General features: G+C 42.7%; 1 protein-coding gene across 1 annotated transcript in view; it reads right to left on the bottom strand.

Moving 5' to 3' along the window:
* Nucleotides 1-18803, bottom strand: part of GRIK4 (glutamate ionotropic receptor kainate type subunit 4) — a 315433-nt gene extending 296630 nt beyond the window's left edge. Inside the window, exons 1-2 of the mRNA XM_044669645.1 lie at nucleotides 18644-18803; nucleotides 5808-5905 (exon numbers count right to left, since the gene is read on the bottom strand). Of these exons, the coding sequence (XP_044525580.1) occupies nucleotides 5808-5905; nucleotides 18644-18788 (243 nt within the window). The 5' untranslated portion in view covers nucleotides 18789-18803. The remainder of the gene's footprint in view (nucleotides 1-5807; nucleotides 5906-18643) is intronic.
* Between the last annotated feature and the right edge of the window lie 1017 nt (nucleotides 18804-19820).

Below are 19820 nucleotides of genomic sequence, written 5' to 3'. Positions count from 1 at the left end.
GAGAGGGAGAGAGAGGGAGAGAGAGAGAGAGAGAGAGAGAGAGAGAGAGAGAGAGAGAGAGAGAGAGAGAGAGAGAGAGAGAGAGAGAGAGAGAAAGGCATTTTGGGGTTGGGGAAGGAAGGGAGATGAAGACTGGGCCAAATCCCTGAGGCTGCTAAGATGAATAGATCCCAGACAAGAAGCACCCTGGCTGGGGACCTGTACACATTGACAGCAAGGCTAGAAGCCAGTGGCAGAAGCCTGGGGGAGAAAGAATAGATGCTTTCTTATCTATAGAAGAACTGCTTACTGTAAGGCAAGGAGACTAATAGCTCTTGAAGGAAGAGTCCTAATAATATTTCATTTGTAGTTAATAAATCAGAACAGAGATATGTGAAAGAGAGAGAAAAAAAGAGAGGGAGAAAGAGGAAGAAAAGGAGAAATCAAAACCAATAGAAGCCCTGTTGGGGGTGGGTCACCATGGAGAAGTGGCTCAGAAAGAAACTTCTCTCCACTGGTGTTCCCCACCCCCACCCCGTCCACACTCTTCTAAGGTTTAACCTATAGCCGGGTAGCCAACTTCAAGCATTTATGGACATTCAGGGGAAGAGGGAAGCGTTCAAGGTGGTGTCTCTGGGTAGTAATACATAGGGGAGAAGAGGTATTTTGGACTGGGAAAGGATCTGGAAGCTCCCCCCAAAAGCCAGGTAAATAAATATCTACTTTGGCTTCATTAGAACAATGTCAGGTCCCCTTTGCATCTAATCCTGACATTTCCGGGAGCCATCACTCTCTGCCTCCCTTTCCTCCCCTCTCATGGGATGAAGCATTTAACAGGCTGTGATGGCTGCTTTATTGGAGGCTTAAGCTATTCAGTAGATAATAGGAAAGTGAAAGAGTTATAAGCTGCTATCTGCCTTGATTTCATTCTGGTGCCCTCAGCCCTGGTGCCTGGAGCAATGAGGACCCAAGCCAGCTCACTGTAGGCTCTCTTGTCTAACTCTGGAAGACAGAGTTTCTTCCTGCACCTGGGAATCTGGAGAAGGGAGGGTATGTGGTTTTCCATTGAACTGAGTGAGGGGTTTTCCTGTTCCTGGATTAACAATGGGATCAAAGATAAAAAGGAAATAATTATTTTCATCTTGGTTCCCAAGGTTGGGTAGAAGAGGCTGGCGGTTTATGGAAAGGTACTGCAAAAGATGGGTCTATTAGGACAGGGTACGAGGGACAAGACAGGGGAATTGCTAGGAAGGACAAGGCCTCTGGGAAGACTGTATTCTTGGGAGTGGATTTGGACCCCCCCCCCCATATACACACACATTTTAAATTAGGTGAGATCTAGCTGACTGCATGATCATTTGTTATGGAGGGCTGGGCATAAAGAGAATTCCTGGTAGTGATTAGACTGGATAACCTTCAAGGTTCCTTCCAACCCTGAAAGTCTGTGGTTCTGGTTATAATGAATAACAATGGACATTTTCGAGATGAAGAAATAAGAAAAGAGTTCAATTTCAGATGAGAGAGTCAGAGATAGAGAGATAGAAAAACAGACACACAGAGGAAGAGAGAAACAGAGACAGACAGAGATGACAGAAAGAGACAGACACAGAGACAAAGAGAGATAGTTCATGTCAGACACAGGTGTGATGGTTATAATGATGTGATACTTGGGCCTATTTGAGCACCATTTGCTGTTATCTCCTTCTACCTGCAACCTCCAGGTATTTTTTGGAATCACCACCCAGCTTGCTTGGTCCTAAGAACAGGAAGTTTGGTATTCTTTCCCCTCAAATCCAGGCCTTATAGAAATTCCCCAATTTACTGCATTCTAGGGACAGTTCAGGATCTAAGTGACCACAATAGTGAAATTAACTGGAGGCAATGATTAAATGAACAAAATTTTAACTTCTTCTCCCAATAGCCCTGGTTTCCATAACAAGTAGAGTAAAGAGGACTAAGGATCCCAGGAGGGATGACTAAGGATGTGTGCTCTGGTGCTATGTCTGCATCTCTCCAGGGTGATATAATTGATACACATCTTGAAAATAAGGCTGATGGAAGATGGGCTGTGAAAGGACCCAGCCTGCCCTTATTGGATCTGGGAAGAAAGGATTGGACACTGCCCTAGTCCTGTGATTCTCTCTATGACAAAGATCAATCAGCAATTGATTTGCAAGTGCAAATCGCATTCCAGCCAGGTCCACTGTGGAAGGAAGCAGGGAGGGGGGAGGAGAGGGCACCGAAGTAGAAAAAGGGTCCAGCAAAGGCTGCAGAGATGTTATCGGCCTTTAAAGAAACAAAGCTTCAGTGAGAGCTCCATTTCTTTTCCCCCAGAGCTGAGGGAGATCAGCGTTAGGCAATTCAGCCTTATAAAATATTAAAAGCAATGCATAATCTGGTATGAGGAAGAAGGTTGATATCAAAGTGATGTGGCCAAACAAAGGATGGGTGATGATCATGGACTAGTGTTATTGCCCAGTTACTGATACTATAAGGAACTGCTGGACCAAGGGGAGATAGAGGTGAGTCTCTCCCTCAGGTCTGTACATGCCAACGTGGGCTTCCTTTAAGAAGCACTGGCAGGGACAAACCTCCAAGTGATTGCCAGCCAGCAGTGAGAGTGAGGAATAGGAGTGAAAGGGCAATGAAGGTCCAAGAACACAGAGAAGAGGAGAATGCAAGGGACAGAGAAGGAAGGAACTAGAGAGGAAAATAAAAAGGGGCAAGAGAGAGAAGGGAAGAGATACCTTGGCACTCTCATTTGTATAAGACCAATCATTGTTGGACTAACAAAACTACTGAAGATTTGAGCTTGCATTTTCCTCTAAACAAAAAAAAAAATGATTCAAGTGAGAAATTAGGAAGAATTTCCTAATGATCAAACTTGTTTAGCTGCTGAAACTAAATGTTCATTGCAGAAAAAAAAGTCCCTTTATTGTCAGTACCTTTGTAGCTTCAGGGTTCTTCCATCTGCCCAAAGGCAAATGAAGAAAAAGAGAACATTATGTACATACAGTACTGCACTGGATTTGGGGTCAGGAGTCCCCACTATACATCCTAGCTTTTCAATCTCTCTGACACTAAGCTAGTCACTTAACCTCACAGGGCCTCAGTTTCCTTCTTTGGAAAATGAAGGGCTTAGACAAGGTGATCTCTAAGAGTGCTTAAGGTGATCTCTAAGCCTTCTTCCAGTTCTAAATCCATGACTCCATGTTCCACTGTAAGAATCTGCTCTTCCTATCTTTTTCCAAATTTTTAGAGAAATTGATTCAGAGGTCAGAGTGATTTTTGGAGAGCTAGAGAAAGGTAAAGAGGCTTATATAACTGGCTCTTCTTGGGGAGGATCCTAAGTGCTGACAGGGTGGGAGAGGCTTATGCCCTATGGTTGGGAATCTTAATAATATGCTCATTTGCAGTTAATAAATTAGAGTTTGGGCAGAAGTACTACATTCCAGGGAATAGAAGAAATAAATATTCCGCTGAGGAAACCAAGTGCTGATGGCTTCCCACTGTCTTTATAAGAGCAGGGAAGACCTGCAGGGGTTCCAGGGTGGGGAATGGGGCTGGAATGGGAATGAGGGAAAATAGAGCATGTGCTGGGCAGGGCTGGGAGTAGAGAATCATCCAGGGCTCCTTGCCCAGTGGCCCACCTTCTTTTGGATGACCCAGGGCTGTTCTTAGAAGAATATCCATTTGTTTCTAAAAATTCATCCTCTTTCACAATGGAACATGGAAAAGGGGAAAATCTACTGAGGATGAAGATAAACACAGAGGGTCTGAAAAATAAAGAGATGGTCCTGTCCTCATCAACACTTCTGAAGTTTGAAAGCTCCTAATCTTCCTTTAAAAAAGTAAATGTTATAGTCATCTTCCATTTTTCTTCACCTATGTTTCCAATTATTTCCTTTCCAACCTCTCCCAGAGAGCCATTCTTCATAAGAGTGAATCCCTTCTTTCATTATAATTCTAAAGAATTAAAAAGAACAAATTTTAAAGAAAGAAAATTTCAATAAAACTAATCAACATATTGAAAAAATCTGATGTTATTTGCAGGGTTCTATGCCCATGATCTCTCACCTCTGCTGAAGAAGAGGGGATGGGGGAAAGTAGGGGAGGAAGAAAGGGAAAGTGTCTTCTTCTGTCTTTTCTATAGCTTTAGACCTTTCAGTCATGGGACCACCAGACTTGAAGAGTAGGGATAGACCTGAAGGAGTTACACTGTTCAATTCACACCAGAGCAAGTGTCCTTTCTAAACATCCCTGACAGATTTTCAAACAACCCCTAACTGAAGACTGCCAGACACCAGAAATTCCTTGAATCCTAAAGCAGTCTCTTCTACTTTTGGAGAGCTCCAATTGTGAGGGAGATCTTCCCCTTATTTCAAGCCTAAATCTCCACTCTGATGCTCCCCCCAGTTACAACTATTTCTGAACTCTGGGGCCAAACACAATGAAGTCTAATTCTTCCTTGTGGTAGATACTCAAATGGAAGAATCAGGTCCCTTTTAAGTCTGCTCTTCTCCATACTAAACATTTCCAATTTTTTTTCCACCAATCCCCAAAAGGTCTAATCTCCAGTCCTTCTACTCCCCATGGTTCCCCTACTTTGGATCTTTTATTATAGCATATCAAATCCCTTCTCAGAATGCATTGCTCAGATCTGAGCCCATTGCTCCAGATGTGGCCTGACCAGGGCAGAGAACGGAGGGACTATTGACCTCTAAATACTCTACTTGTATTAATACAACTCCAAATTGTATCAGCTTCTTTGGCTGCCATGTCACAGCCTTAACTCATATTGAGCTTGCAGTCCGCTAAAAGCCTCAGATCTTTTTCACCAATCATTCTCCTTTGACCCCTCTATAAATAACTTTTTCAAAACAGGAGGGATTTGGAGGACAGAAACAGGCATATAGCCTGTTAATTTAAGATGCCATCATTCTGTTTCGTTCACCATCAGGATGGTCCTTTTGAATTGACTGATTGATTGATGGTAGAAGGGCCAGGAGACAGTCCAGCAGTGGACAAGATGAAAGGTTGGAAAATGAGATCCTTGAAGAAACAAAAATGTTTTACTTAGACAGGAGGAGGGTGAGAGGTGATTGACTATAGGATGGGTTATTGGCCAGAGGGTGGTATGAGAGAACTACCCTTCTCTCCCAGCTATTGGAAATGGTTATGTATGGGCAAAATGTTAATTCTATTGTGAATACAGAGTGATGAAATGAAAGAAAAATCCTTCCTCTGCGCCAAGATAGAGAGTGGGGATTAGAAACCAGCTTCATGAAGGACTCCTCTGGTAATGGTGTGACTGTTCCTATTTTTTTAGGACAGGGTAAATGCAGCTGGGTTTGTAGGGGTGAAAACTCCCAAAATTGAGGGTTCTGGTTTCATCCTAGCTTTTTAGCCTCTCTGTGACACTATGAGCAGCTATAATCACTGATGTTTTCCTACAAGAGATTTTTTTCTCCCACAAAATAAATAACTGGTTTTGGTCTCCCCTAAGGATAGAACTTGAAGAAATGAACATAAAGTAGGAGGGATTCAGGTTGGACTTGAGGAATAATGTCTTGCCTTGACAAGCAGTCACTCACAGAGAAAAAGTCAATTTTTCATTCTGGACATCTTTCTCAGCACCCCATTTGGTGGGGATGTTCCCACCCAGAAGCAGAGAAATAGAGCCCAGAAAGTGTGCCTAGTCAGAAGATTCTAGGATCACTTTCTTTCTGAACATTTCAAGGGGTTCCGGCTGAAGGCAGGCTCAGCTTTCATGGTTGGTTATTTCTCCCAGCATCTACCTTATCCCTTTCCCCATACCCAGCACTTACCTCCTTCTCCCCACAGATGTTGCTGATGATGGAGCTGGAGGCAGGGCTAGAAGAAGGTCCCAAGACAGCTACTACCCCCTTTGGGAGTATCTGGCACACTGTACCGGGCAGCCCGAAGGAGTTCCAGAACAGGAAAGGAAACACATGTTACCCAGCAGGTCAGGCTAAGCACCCAGCCCCTCTACCCCAGGGGCTGGAGCTCAGAGTCACAGAAGCTGAAAGGGACCTCAGATGTCATCTAGTGACATCTAGTCTAACCCCTTCAAATGACCAATGGGGAAACTGAGGTTCAGATTTGCCCGAGTGATTTGCCAAAGCTCACACAGCTAATAAGTAACAGAACAAAGCCAGACCCTCTGATTCCAGATCCAGCGACCTTCCTGCTCTACCGTGCTCAGTCCAATCTGCATCACTGCCTCTGCTTTCCCCACTTCCCTCACCTTATCCCCAACCTCTTCAGAGAAGATGCCACTGCTTTTCCTGAACTACTCTGCTCCAGGACAGGTTTATTGAAGTTTATGGAAGATATTAAATGAGGAAATGACCCAGGTTATGGCAACATACTGCCACAGACGGAGGGGCATAAATTGTCTGTACTGTCACTCACAGGACAGAGGGTTAATGGGGGACACATGTAGGCCCTGGTTCGTTTGATTCTAGCAACAATCTCAGAGTGGGAGCCTGGGGATGTGTCTGTCCCCAGTGACCTATCGCTCAAATGACAAAACTTAGTCATCTGAAGGAAGTCTCACCTCTTTTCCCACCTACCCCTCCCTCTCAGCTCCACTCTCCGAGTCCATAAAAGAATGTGTGCTAAGGAGAGACAGCGAGGATATGAAAGAACGCATGGAGCAAGAGAACAGAGACTTAGAGGATTCGATATAAAGAGAGAGATGGAGAAAAAGCAAGAGAGAGTGACAGAAGGTAGAGAGAGGCACATGCAGACAGAAAGAAGAGAGGGAACAACTGTAGATGTGCAGCTAGAGAGGGAGAGAACAGACAGAAACCAACAGGATAGGCACGTGCAGACAAAGGCAGAGAACAAAAGGGGGGAAAAAGGAGACTGAGACAGACGAAGAGACAGGCACAAGCAGACAGACGGAGAGACTGAGGGAAGGGAGATAATCAAGGCAGAGGAAAAGAGCCAGACTTAGGGGAGTTAGAGACAAAAAAGGCAAGTCAAGAGAATAATCATGAGAGAGACAAAGAAGAAAGAGCTATTCAGTCTGAGAGAGAGGGGGGAGAGGAGAAACTTTGGCAGACCTTAAAAGTAGAAGAATAAAAGAAACGGAGAGCAAAAATGAGAAATTATCAGAGACAGCATGATAGATAGAGAAAAAAGGAAAATGATTCTGTGTGCCTCCTTTATCTCTTATTTTTCTTCTCCATTTCTTTCTGTTTGTATCTCTGTGCATATAGACATGAACAAATAAGCTGGAACTGAGGGTATCCTTGTTCAGAACTAAGATGGATGACACAATTCCTCAGCATCCTAATCTTCAAGTTTTACCCTAGGAAGTTCCATCATCTTTAACACATTGTCCAGCAGGTAAAGTAATTTTCCAAGATCAAGAAAATAAGACTGAGAGCAAGGGTGTGCTAGTAAAATGTTTTAACAACCAGGTATCTGGCAGGGAGAGAATTGCACGCGATACCCTTTTAAGTATAGTCTGCATTCTTAATATTTTCTCCATCCTTTTCTTAAAGCTAAGCCAGAGGTGTCAAACACAGGCCTTGTGGGCTTTCAGCAACATTCCAAATGCAGCAGGAACTGGATTAAGGTGTAATTGGGAAATATTTAATAAAATAAAAATATGACAGAACATAAATAATATTCGATTTTAAAACTAAGTCAATACATAATCTGCATTTGAATTTGACACTATTGGTCAAAGCAATCAACAAGAAAATAAGTCAAACCCTGATTTATAGTATTTGATGATTTTTAAAGTAAAAACTTAATCATTGGCTCTCCAGAGCCAGTGAGAGCTGGCTCCTGCACATCCCTGGCTAAGACCTCTTGACAAGTCAGGGGCAGGAATAGAGCTGGAACCTGCTTTTCCTATCTTCTACTCCAAAGTCTTAACCACTGAACCATAAGGCTAAGAACCAGCTTAGGTGCCCCTCAGAAGAACCGAATCTCTCAAAAGTTTCCCTGGAAAGGGTACTGAATATGAGTTCCAAATTATGGCACTTATTAATTACACAGCCTTGGGAAAGTCAAAATTTTTCTGAATCTCAATTTCATCTGTAAATAAAGGCTAATGCCTCTCCTGCTCACCTTACAAGGTTGTTGTATGGAATAAACGTGATCATACATATGAAAGTGTTTTGACTGGACAGAACTACATAAGTGTAAATTATTATTTTCATTATTAGCTAAATAGAAAGGATGGGTGACTCTTAATTGTCTCCGCAAATCCTCAAGTGTCATTCACCGCTGCCTCTCCTTAGGAAAATATCCTCCCTCGAAGTCTGAGGCTTCCTAGGCAAAGATACCAGAGTGTTTATCATTTCCTTCACCAGCTCATTTTACAGATGAGGAAACTGAGGCAAATAGGGTTAAGTAACTTGTCCTGGGCCACACAGCTAGTAAGTGTCTGAGGTGGATCAAACTCAGGAAGATGAGTCTTCTTGACTTCAGGCTCAGCACTCTGTAAACTGAGTCATCTAGGTGCCTCTATACAAAGACTGCAATGATGAAAATGGAAAGAACAGCCACCACAAAATAATAAAAAATGAAAGTTGTGAAATTACAAGGAAAAAACCCAACTTTTACCAAAAGGAGAGCTTTGAGAAGAAACTTCCATCCTCCTTTGCAGAGATATATATGGAACATTGAATATAAAGTTGGTGGGTTTTGTTTTATGGGAGTTCATGTGTATGTGTGTGTGTGGATGTGTTGGTTTTGCTAATTTAAAAAATTTATGACAAATGTCTCTCTGGGAGGGGTTGAAGGAGGGATATAGGAGAAGTCTAGGTGACATAAGACCAAATATCAATAAAAATCCATTTTAATGGCCTCAGACACTTCCCAGCTGTGTGACCCTGGGCAAGTCACTTAACCTCCATTGTCTAGTCCTTACCACTCTTCTGCTTTGGAACCCATATACAGTATTGATTCTAAGAGGGAAGGCAAGGGTTTTTTTTTAATCCCTTTTTAAAAGAATATAATTTGAAGATGATGAGAGGTTTCTAGGGATCTGGTATTCAGTTCTCTACTTCTTTAAACTTGAAGGTCCCTTGCTGCACTAATCAAGACTAGTCACTATAAACTCTTCTGGTGACTGATGGCTGGGGCTATCAACCCCACCTGTAACTCTGTGGAAGCCCAGTGATTTCTACAATGGAGGCAGTAGAAAGTATGAGTCCTGAGGATTCAGAGAAGTGAGAAAGCTGAGCAGCGAGTGACATAATCGTGGTAACTAAATTCCACCAGATATCAGTAGAGTGAGAAAGGAATGAATGAAGGAAGGAATGAAAACATTTATTAAGTCCTTACTTAATAATAGTGCCAAGTCTGGTGTTAGGTGAGGACAAAAGCAAGCAGATGGGATGCTTTGTGAGGAGTGTGAGCCCACCACAGCATTCCTCCCTCTTATTGGCCCTACTGTTGTTTGACATGGGGCTGAGATGCAATTGATGGTAATTTGGGGACAATAGGAAGAGGGAGAGAGAGGAGGGGGTCCACGCTGCACAATATAAACGTATTCCTTCCCTGAGCCTTAGCAGGATCTCTCTCTCTCAAAACAAACCAATAATTGAGTGGGCTACTGGAAATTGTACTGAATGGATAGACCACATACCTCCTTGTTCTCAGTAAAAAATCCTGGGACTCTGAGTATCCACTTTCTTTTACTGTCTACCTGGGTGTTTTGTCCATTGGTTTTACTTAACCCTTTTTTTTTGCTACTTTGCAGAATTCAACATGGCGGGGAATGATAGACTTTTTATTGTGTGAATTAGCAACAGCTCCCACGCTGTGATTTCTAACCAAAGAAAGGGTTTAGTAGAAAGAACTGGAGGTTGGAAGAAAATAGTTAAACTCTTGCTTGGCTATATGACCTTTTAAAAAATCACTCTGCTTGTATGGGGTCCCAATTTCCTTTTCTATGACATGAAATAAACAATCTCTGTTCAGCCTCACCCTCAGTGATATTGTGAGAACTTAGTGAAAGAATGCTTTGGAAGAAGGGCCAAAGGTTGGTAGGGAACATATGCCCGATGGGAGAACAGACCCATGCCATAGATGTATGTCATGAGAAATGTTTTCTATGCCCTGAACATTCCAATGTACCCCTTTACTACCCTCAATTTGTGAGCGGATCATTTCTCCAGTGCAGGATGTGATGTCCCCAGGGGTTTCAAAATCCACATCAATTCTCAATTGTCTATTTATATACTTCATAGGCAGCTAGGAAGCCCAGGAGTCAGGAAGACCCGAGTTCAAATGTGGCCTCAGAAACTAACTAGCTATGCAACCTAGGCAAATCACTAAACCTATTTGCCTCAGTTTTCTCATCTATAAAATGAGTTGGGGAAGGAAGTGGCAAACCACTCCAATATCTTTGCCAAGAAAACCTCAAATGGCGTCACAAAGAATTGGACACAACTGAAAATGCCTAGATTTCAATCACTAAGGTTGTATAGCAAAGAAGGCAGAATTTAAAGGAGCCCTTCCATATGTGTGACCTTGGCCACTGAAATGACTGAACAACAATAACATACTTAATGGATTATTCTTTTAAAAAAATTTTTTTTATTTTAAACCCTTAACTTCTGTGTATTGACTTATAGGTGGAAGAGTGGTAAGGGTAGGCAATGGGGGTCAAGTGACTTGCCCAGGGTCACACAGCTGGGAAGTGTCTAAGGCCAAATTTGAACCTAGGACCTCCCGTCTCTAGGCCTGGCTCTCAATCCACTGAGCTACCCAGCTGCCCCCTTAATAGATTATTCTTGATGAGTCTAGATCAGTGGTTCCCAAACTTTTTTGGCCTACCACCCCCTTTCCAGAAAAAAATTTTACTTAGCCCCCTGGAAATTAATTTTTTTTAATTTTAATAGAAATTAATAGGAAAGATAAATGTACCTGTGGCCATCACCACCTCCCTGGATTGCTGCAGCACCCACCAGGGGGCGGTGGCACCCACTTTGGGAATCACTGGTCTATAATCTCTTCCCTATGATGCCTAGGCCCATATTTTCTAAAGTCCTTGGATTTTTTTTCCTATTCTGCAAACCTTTTCTTACCAAGTATCTTTACTTCTTAGATCATATAAGCTTTAAAAACGGCTCCTTAGCTTCCTCCTCTCCATCTAGTTCCTCCTACTCCTTTTTCTCTAGCTCCCGGCTTCCACCCCCCTGAGAAGTCCCAGTGCTGAAGCTGCGGAGGGAGGGGGTTTGAGAGAGGACTTAGAGGATCTTATCAGTCTGTGGTCTGATTTGGACTGGGAAGCCCTGCCCCAGGTTTCTGAAGATTCTGTCATAAAGCGGGAAGGAGGCGAATGTGAAAATGGGCTCTAGAGCATATATAGAGGGCATCCCAAGTCTTGGTGCTTTTTTAAGCTAATGCCTAGGCAGCTTGGTGTTTCTGTAAGCTGAAATCAGATGACTTTAGGTTTATCTGGATTGTTATCTCTGTCTCTACACCTCCTCTATTAGCATGCTGAGAACAACAAATTTTCCACAGCTGCGAAAAGTATTTTGTATATCCCCATAAAGATAAAGCTAGGACTCCTTAATCTGGCATTCAAGGTTCTTTACAGTTGGGTCCCAATCTACTTCACTGGTCTGATCTACTACTACTGCCCTATTCCAGCCTTCTTCTTTGAGTAGGTCAGTCTGTTCCTCTGTCTGGACCTTTGCTGGAGCCATACCACCCATCTAGAGTGCCATTCCCCTTCTGCTTTATCTAAACACTACCATCCTTATAATTCCAACCCAAGTTGGACCTTCTTCCTAAAGCCTTCCTTTAAGACTCCTCCTGCAATCCCCAGTGCTCTCTTTTTCCTACCAACTGCAGTCACGCTTGCTGGCCCTTGATCACATGGGTGCATTGAGATTACAAACTCACGTTTGATGCCACCTTTTCCCCCCATGGGACCTAGAACTGTGTTGAACCCTGCTCAGGCTGGTGTGGTGGTGGAAGAACACTGAAACTGAAAGCATGAGCCTCAGTTTGTGTCCTGATTCTGCCAATTAACTAATCAAAGACTTTAGAGTATGTCTTTGAACCTCCTTTTCCTCATGTGTAAAATAGGGACAGTATCACTTGTGCTACCTACCTCATTGTCTGTTGGGAGAATCAAATGGAATCATGTACTTAAAGCACTTTGTAAATATAAAGGGCAGCTGATCCTGCTGTGGATAGAGTGCTGGACCTGGAATCAGGAAGACTTGAGTTCAAATTTGGTCTTCCTAGCTGTGTGACCCTGGACTAGTCACTTAACCCCCATTAACCTGAGTTTCCTCAACAATAAAATGGGGGTAATAATAACACATACTGCAAAGGGTTATCATGAATGTCAAATGAGATAATAACTGTGAAGTATACCCAGTACATAGTAGGCATTATTATAAAACTCTTTTCCTCCCCACATAAATAAAAGAAAGGAAATACTAGTGCCAGGTACTGTAATAAACATTTTATAAGTATTAGCTCATTTGTTCCTATGATTGTTATGGTTATTTATTAAAGTTTCATCAAAAGGATGATTTATAAGATATAGTTATTTTAATACTCCCCCCATCCTACTATTTAAAATAGAGTTTTTTGCTCTGGCCTTCATTCATTTCAAGGGGATGTCAAAAGGGAATTCATAGAGATTCTCTACCCGCTGACTGAAGACTGGTCTTAGATCCATAAGATTGTAGATCTAAAGTTGGAAGAGACCTCAAAGGTCATAGAGTCCAACCCCAATAATTTTGTTGATGAGGAAACAATCTCGTAAAATAGCAACATCATCATCATCATCGTCTAACATGTATAAAGTACCTACTATGTGCCAGGCACTGTGCTAACTGCTTTACAAATATGATTTCATTTGATCTTTACAACAACCTGGGAAGGTAGATGCCATTATTATTCCCATTTCAGAGAAAAGGAAACTGAGGCAACAGAGGTTAGATGACTTGCTCAGGGTCAGATAGCTAGAAACCATCTGAGGCTGGGTTTCATCCCAGGTCTTAACCTGACTCAAAGCCCAGAATACTATCCACTGCACTACCTAATTGCCTGAGGTTACACAGGGAGCAAATAGGAAATTAAGAAAACCAAGTCTTTTGACTTCAAGTTCAGGATACTTTTCAATATACCACCTTGTCTCTGTAACTTTATTTAGATTAAGAGATGGAAGGAACCATAGAGGCCATCTAGTTCAAAACCCTTATTTTATTATTATTTTTTTTAATTTTAAACCCTTATCTTCCATCTTAGAATCAATATTAAGTATTGGTTCCAAGACAGAAGAGTGGGAAGGACTAGGCAATGCAGGTTAAATGACTTGCCCAGGGTCACACAGCTAGGAAATATGTTAGTACAGATTTGAACCCAGGACCTCCCATCTGCAGGTCTGGCTCTCAATCCACTGAGCCACCTAGCTACCCCCTCAATACCCTTGTTTTATAAACCTTCCTAAGGTTGTAAAGCAAAGAAGGCAGAATTGGAACTCAGCCTTTCCACATGTGTAACTTTGGCCAAATTTAACCTCTAGGGACCTTCGTTTTGTTTTTTTCTTCCTCTGTAAAATAAAGAGATTGGGCAATATGGCTTCAGAAGCTCCCTCTAACTCTAAATCAATGATTCTCTGCTTCCATGATCCCAGCCTCCACACACTGTCCACTAGACAACATTTTGCCCCTCTGACAAGCTGTAATTTTGAAAGCTCTTTCCGGTGAGGATGACCTCAGGGCCAGTCTGTCTAGATTTCATACAGAACCAATGGGTCCATAGTTAGTAACATGCACACCTGCCTCAGGGTTTGCCCTAACTCCAGGGTTCTGATTGTAGTGGGCCATCAAAGAATCATCAAAGGAAAAGGATGGGGGCAGCTGGTGATGCACCTGGCTTTAGAGAGACAATGAACAGTCTCCTCGTTGAGTTTCTAACTGGGAGCCCTTGGAGAAAATGAAATGCAGTCTCCCACTGGTCCTGGCAAGGGCTGCAGCAAGGTGAAGTCTCGAGGTGGCTGGGTTAAGAGGGGGCTGACTCTTGGGCAGGCTGAACCATTCAGGTTGCAGTTGGGAATCAGAGAGAGGGGTTTCCGCTATGGGGAAAGGGAAAAACAGTCTCTTTACTGAGAAAGAAGGGCTGAGATGGAGATAAGATAAGGGTGGGAGGCAAGCCTGGGAGATGACCTAATGGGTCTTGTCCATCTCTATTATTTGTGATCTAAGATCTAGCATTTGAAAAGTCAAACACAGGAAGTCAGAAGCAGTGATAGCAGAAAGGCAGAAGAGATGGGAGGAAAGCAACAAACTCCACTGAGTGAACAAATTCACTATCCGAAAATTGCATTTTTGCCTAATGGATAATGGAAGTATAATTTGTATTCCTTTTAATAACCCTTGTGAAAAGACAGCATGATATAATAATATCACATATGTATATGTAATAATAATGATGATGATGATAAGGGAAAGGGACTGGGGATCAAGGGATGTCTTAGATTCAAATCCTACATCTATTACTAGTCATGTGACCATGAGCAAGCCATTTAATTTCTCTGAATCTCAGTTTCCTCATCTGAAAAATGTGCCTAACAACATCTCTAGTATTTACCTTATACGGCAATTGTGAGGATCCAAGAGGACAATATATGGAGAGTATTTTTGTGAGCCTTAAAATATTAAGTAAATTTCAGCTTTTAATAGGTGACTAGGTATACAAAAATACAACTCACATAGATTTCCTGGGGTGGATGTTGGTGGTAGCAAACAATAATATCTAAGACCTAAAACATTAAGGTTTTAAAATTACTGTCTTACTCCAGGCCTATGTGATTAATGGTATAAATATTATGATGCCCATTTTGTAGATAAGGAAACTGAGCCTCAGGTAAAGAGACTTGCACACATTCACAGGACTAGTGTCAGATCTGGATTGGAAACTAGTCTCTTTAATCCATGTCAAGCATTCTTTCCGATACATCATGTTTCAGTGTCTCTGCAGTGGCTGTCTCCCATTTCTGGAAAGTTCTCACTTCTCATTTCTACATCATAGAATCTCTTGTTTCCTTCAAGATTCAGTTCGACATCACCTTCTTCAGGAGACCTTTCCCATTCCCTACATCTTCTAGAATTTTCCTCCTTTAAGATTACTTTGGATATACTCTGTATGTATCTTGTATGGACCCAAATATTGATGTCTAGTCTTTCCCACTAGAATGTAAGCACTTTGGAGGAAAGGGCTATTTTTTGCCTGTCTTTGTGTCCCTGGCACTCAACATAGTGTTTAATACATAGAAGGTATTTAAGAAATGCTCATTGATTGGCTAATTGGGTAAAAGGTTTAAGTTTAGCTGGTCTCTCTGAAAAAAATATCTAACCAAGATTAGCATGACTGGAATTCCTTTCCTTTAAGTGAATTCCATGGTCCTGTAGGAGAAGATTTGAGGTTGGAATGGGTTGTTGAGGTTCTAACTTTCTTGCATATTTCAGAAGTCATCATGACAATTAGCACCAGCCCAATGGCCCCAAGGCTTCAGGAGAAAGGCAAGCCAGAGCACTGATGAAATTGGGAACCCCTTCTCTTTGCTCTCCGCATCTTCTTGCTTGTCAGCTTCATTAACTCTCAGATTAGACAGAGAAGTGGGAAATCTCTGATATCCAGGGCTCTACTCCAGGAGGATTACTGGTTGACTAACTAGCTTCTTGAGAAGAACAGGACAGCTGGAGGGGACATGAAGTCCTTACTTATAAACAGAGCTTACACGTCTTTCCACCAGACATCTGGACTTTAAAAAACAGGGACACCAGGCTGGGGCTGGGGATGAGGAAGAAAACAAAAAGAGGAAGGGAATGGAGAGAAAGCCTGAGGAATAACAATATTAGCATTTATATAATGCTTTAAAGTTTGCACAATACTTTGCATGTTACCATATTTGAACCTTGAATCAACCCTGAGTTAAAGGCTAGTATTATACCTGTTTTACAAATGAGGAAACTAAGGCATAGAGAAGTTAGGGGACTCTCACAGAGTCACAAAGCTAGTGTCGGGATTAGAATGTAAAACAATCCAAGTGCAGTACCTCACATTGCTGTGTGATAATGAAAAACCTAACCTTTCTCATGCTCTAAACATTCAACTGTAAAATTGGTAGGTTGGACTTAATGACTTATAAGATCTCTTTCTATATCTATGATCCTAGAAAGAAGGTGGGGGGGAGATGAAAAAAAAAGAGAAGGGAAAAAAGAAGACAGGAGAGGGCTCCCTGGAACAGCATGTACTCTCACTTAGAAGTGTGTAAGTATGTGGGGGTGTAGAAATTAAAGCCAACAAAAGAGACGCCAGAGCTGTTCTCCTCATTTCTCCACACTCACCCTCCTCTTCACTCACCCGTCACCATCCTAAGTCTTGTTTCCAACAAATCCAGATCATTAGAGCAGCACAGATCTGGTGAGGGAGCCCCCATCCTTTGATCTCTGCTATTGGATGCAAATTCTTTGTGTAAGAGGAGGGTTGTGGGGCAAGGGAATGGTGGGGAAGGGGGAAGGGTCCTGGGTGGGTACATTTTTTTAAACTACCTGCATGGTTGCTTTAAACCCAGGAGATCCAACTCTGACTTGGAATGAAAGGCCATTAGGATAAAAAGATACTGGCGTCTTTCTTCCCAACAAGCACTAATGATGTAGCAAGCCCTCATTGAAATGTTAAAGCTGAATCAAGGGGCCAGAAGCATCTTCCTTACGTGGGAGCACTTTGCCGACCTGAAAAGGGGGCATTAAAAAGATGCCCAGGAGCTTTACAATGTGGGATAAAGATATTAGTTCCTTTTATTCCCTCGATTCATCTGGCTTAATATTTTAGATGTATTGACTTTACAAAGTGCAGTAGCTGGATCCACCATATGTGCAGCCCAGGCTGCTCCAGGGAAAGGAAATTTACATCTGCTAATGACCACCAACCATGATGGGTGAATTTGTTTGCTCAGCCCAGAAAAAAAGGGGAGCTGGGAAATGATGGAAGGAGGGGATGAGAAGATGGCTCCAGAGAATGGGCTATCCAATGGGGCAGAAACTTGGTTCCTATCTGAATCTCCATTGTCTTCCCTCCCTGATGTCAAAATAGTACTCCAAACCTGGCAGACTTTTCTGCCCTCACTTGGAATATGCTCAATTTATGCTGACTTCGGAGGGTATCCTTTAGGCTTAGTACAGTGGCTGGCAAAAAGTAATAACAAATCACTGTTATTTATAAAAATGATAAAATTTATAAAAATATAACAAATAATGAACAAATAATTGTCAATTGATTGATGCCAAGGAAGGTCATGTGATCAAGAGTCAGTGACCTGGGGATGTCCCAGCTTTGACATTATTATAGGAGTGGCTTCAAGCAAATCTCTTTATCTTTTGGATTATCAGTGTCCTCATCTTTTATTTTTTTACACCCATACCTTCCATCTTAGAATCAAACCTGTGTTATTGGTTCCAAGGCAGAAGAGTGGTAAGAGCTAGTCAATGGGGCCAGGATCGCACAGCTAAGAAGTTAAATCTAAAACCAGATTTAACCCAGGATCTCCCATCTCTGGGACTGTGTCTCAATCCATCAAGCCACCGAGCTGCCCCCATCATTTCTTCTGACATATTTGGAGGTGGCATACTGATTTAGGAAACTACAAATTAATATTATCTATATTGTATTTTTACTTACTTTGTTCAACATTTCCCAATTAAGTTTAAATCTGATTCATGCTTCAATAGTGAGCAAACAGCCAGCAGGCTCTTGGTTTGACATCTCTGGACTAGATAACCACCAAGATTCTTTATAGCTCTAGGTCTATGATCATGAAATGATAAGTCTATGATCCTGCACCCATTATTTTAGGGGCTATGCTATGGGTGAATGAGAACCCGTAAGTCCATTTGCTCAGAATATGTATTGCATGAGATTAAAAATGTGAAGTAAGGAATATTTTTTTGTTGTTGTTCATAAGACTTGTCAGAGGCTAGAATGGGTGGCTGAGGGAGGAGGTGCAATCTCCTTCCTTGTAAGGCTTGGCACGTAGGAGGGCCCCTCATCTAACTGGGCTGGTAGAGGCTGGTCTTGAACATCAGTTTATAACAATGCCTCTTTTTGTTCCAGATCGGAAGCTATTTATTTCCAGTGATGGACTGTCTAGCAAACAGGAAGGTTATCTTGTCAAGCTGCCCCCAGCAGCATCCCAAAAAGCCAGGGAGTAGTGTCATTTTATAAGCCTCCCTTCCTTAAGACATAACGTGCCCCCTAAAAAAAGAAAAATAAAATATTCAGTGAGTTAGTGCCTGGAAAGCAAGGACCTTGTGTCTATTTCTTTGGCATCCACCACAGGCCCTTTGTAACTCCTATGTACACTAGCACTAAGACAAGGATGGGGATGAGTGAGTGAATGAATGAATGGTACGCAGCCTTCTCTGGATCTTAATTGGCTACAGTACTAGCAACAAAGCCAGGCAGTACAGTTATAGCTCCAATGTGCTCTGAGTTCCCAATGCTCTCTAATGAGAGGGCCTCTGAACCTCTTTTCCTCACCCCCATCCCCCAGTTTGTATACAGGGTACCCAGAAGAGATCCAAATCAGGCCACCCCGATGTCACCCCGCCAGGGAGGAGGGGCAACCCCGGCACACTGTACGTACTGGTTTCCGCTGTCTCGTACTCGCTATCTCTCAGCAGCTCGAAGATGTCCACCTCCACCTTGGCCTTCCCTACCCTCTCAGGGGCCCGGTTGATCCGGTTCTTCGCCAGCGTGATGGACAGCCTCTCACCTCGATTGCACTCCATTGGGTCGTCCAGGATTGCAGCTATTAGGAAGCAACCATGGGAGAGAACAGGCTTAGGCTTTAGAGCTGGAAGGGAGCCTTAAGAGTTCCCCAAACCAAAACCCTCATTTTGTAGAGGAAACAAATGGCATATATAGGATTTGATTTGGGGTTTTGACTCCAAATCCAATGCTCAGTGCACTATCACTATGCCATGTTGTCTCTGCAGGTGGGAAGCAGCCTGGTGCTTTGCTGTTCACCTTTTCTTCTCCCACCTTATAATTCATCCCATTTTCAGAATTGCCTCAAGATGAAGGCCTTCTGCAAGACCACTACATCGTCCTAAGAAGGAGAATAGCCAGCCCATCCTGCTATGTATGTTCTTCTGGGTCCTTGTCCCCTAGCAGATGGGAAACTCCTCCAGGGAAGAGATTCTATTTTCTACCACCCTCATTATCACCATCATCACCAACGCCTTTAGCAAGGGTCTGGTTATTGTCAGCACCCACCAGGGGATAATACAAAGAGAACTGCCCAGATCCAGCTTCTCTGTGGCCTGCTGTGTCAAAGAGATCCAGCAACAACATGGGCCCCCATACAAAGAACCTACCGGCTATCTAATGGATGATGGAACATTTATATCCCAAATGCCTTTGGGCCATGAGTGGGTCAAGGATGGTTGTCTAAGAGGAGCAGGACTCTGAGGGTCAAATATTTGGGACTTTGGCGGGGGGTGGGGGGAGGTTAGCCATCAGCTCTCCTAGAATCAATTAATTCCAAAGCTGACAAGGGACCTCAGAGGTCATCTTGGTCACCCTTTACCTGAACAGTGATTCCCTCTACACTGTTCCTGAGAAATAGTTAGCCAGTCTCCAATTTTGGAGAAGACTGTTGCATTTGAAGTCAGGAAGACCTAATTTCAAATCCTGCCTTGGACACTTGTAACCTGTGTGACCCTGAGTAAGTCACTTTTTTCACTCTTTCAGCCTCATTTTCCTCATCTGTAAAAGGAAAATGAAATAATAGCACGGACGTCTCAGGATTGCTGTGAGTA

The sequence above is a fragment of the Gracilinanus agilis genome, chromosome 3, assembly GCF_016433145.1.
Source record: "Gracilinanus agilis isolate LMUSP501 chromosome 3, AgileGrace, whole genome shotgun sequence".
Taxonomy (NCBI): Eukaryota; Metazoa; Chordata; class Mammalia; order Didelphimorphia; family Didelphidae; genus Gracilinanus; species Gracilinanus agilis.
Note: the sequence above shows the minus strand (reverse complement) of the source record. Positions and strands in the feature narration are given on the sequence as shown.